The 1,058-nt window shown below is 47.3% G+C and overlaps 1 protein-coding gene across 1 annotated transcript in view; it reads right to left on the bottom strand.

Moving 5' to 3' along the window:
- Nucleotides 1-775, bottom strand: part of FST (follistatin) — a 6,729-nt gene extending 5,954 nt beyond the window's left edge. Inside the window, exon 1 of the mRNA XM_009700996.1 lies at nt 616-775. Coding sequence (XP_009699298.1) covers nt 616-697 — 82 coding nt within the window. The 5' untranslated portion in view covers nt 698-775. The remainder of the gene's footprint in view (nt 1-615) is intronic.
- Between the last annotated feature and the right edge of the window lie 283 nt (nt 776-1,058).

The raw sequence follows: 1,058 nt of genomic DNA, 5'->3' as shown, positions 1-1,058 counted from the left end.
CATGGGAAAAAAAAAAAACAAAACACAACATAAAACTTACTTTAAGCACACTCATCAGTGCAGGAGAATTTACAACACTAATATTTATTCAGGAAAAAAAAAAAAAAAAAAAAAAAAAAAAAAGAAAGGAGGGGGGAGGAGGAAATACCAATATTAAAGGAATGTCCGGAAAATGACCACTTATTGGTTTCTAAAAACGTCAGCTGTAATCGTGGGGCTCCCCATCACCACCTCTCCTTCCGTCAGGCAGGCGAGATAAAAATCTGAGCTAAATTACCAACAAACTTTGAGCACTCATTTGGGAGCCGAGACTGGGAAAGTTCCCTCGCGATGCTGCTCTTCATTCATGCTGTATAATAACAAGAAATAGCAAGAAACATCCTCGTCTGTCCTATGTGCCAATGCAGAGCAGCGCGAAGACCCGATCAAAAAAGGAATCTAAATGACACCTCTGCACCTCGGTACAAAGCAATCCCATGCCCGCAGTTAACTTCTGTCCTGTTGGACCTTGGAGAGAGGCGTTTAACACCGCAAGCAAACTAAACCGTGCCCGAAAGACAGATAACAATAGTAATAATAAAGAAACATATCCGCGAATAAAGAGTCTGGTCTTACCCTGCACTGTGTGATCTTCCATGAAGTGGCACAGAAACATCAGGAGTAAGAGCATGCCCGGGTGGATTCTCTGATTTAACATCCTCAGTAGAGCAGGGAGTGAGAGAGACACAGAAACAGCGTGAGGGGGAGTAGGGAGAGGGAGCGAGCACTAGCCAGCCTGCTTATGATCGCTCTATTGAATGAACGTCAGGCTCTGAATGCAGTCTCTCTTTAAATCTATACGGGGGTCTTAGCTGTCTGCGGTGGGCGGTCTCCTAATGTGTGTGTGTGTGTCTCTGCTCGGGGGTGGGGAGATTTAAAAAGTTCAGTGTGAATCAGGTGACATTTTCCACCTTCTGGAAACCCTCGCCAATTATCCGCTGTAGGTGCACGCACGCAGAGGCGCGCACCGGCGCGCACCCGCGCAGCCCCACGCCAGCCCTTGCGCGGCGCAGAGGCCG

The sequence above is a fragment of the Cariama cristata genome, unplaced genomic scaffold (genome assembly GCF_000690535.1).
Source record: "Cariama cristata isolate BGI_N322 unplaced genomic scaffold, ASM69053v1 scaffold22185, whole genome shotgun sequence".
Taxonomy (NCBI): domain Eukaryota; kingdom Metazoa; phylum Chordata; class Aves; order Cariamiformes; family Cariamidae; genus Cariama; species Cariama cristata.
Note: the sequence above shows the minus strand (reverse complement) of the source record. Positions and strands in the feature narration are given on the sequence as shown.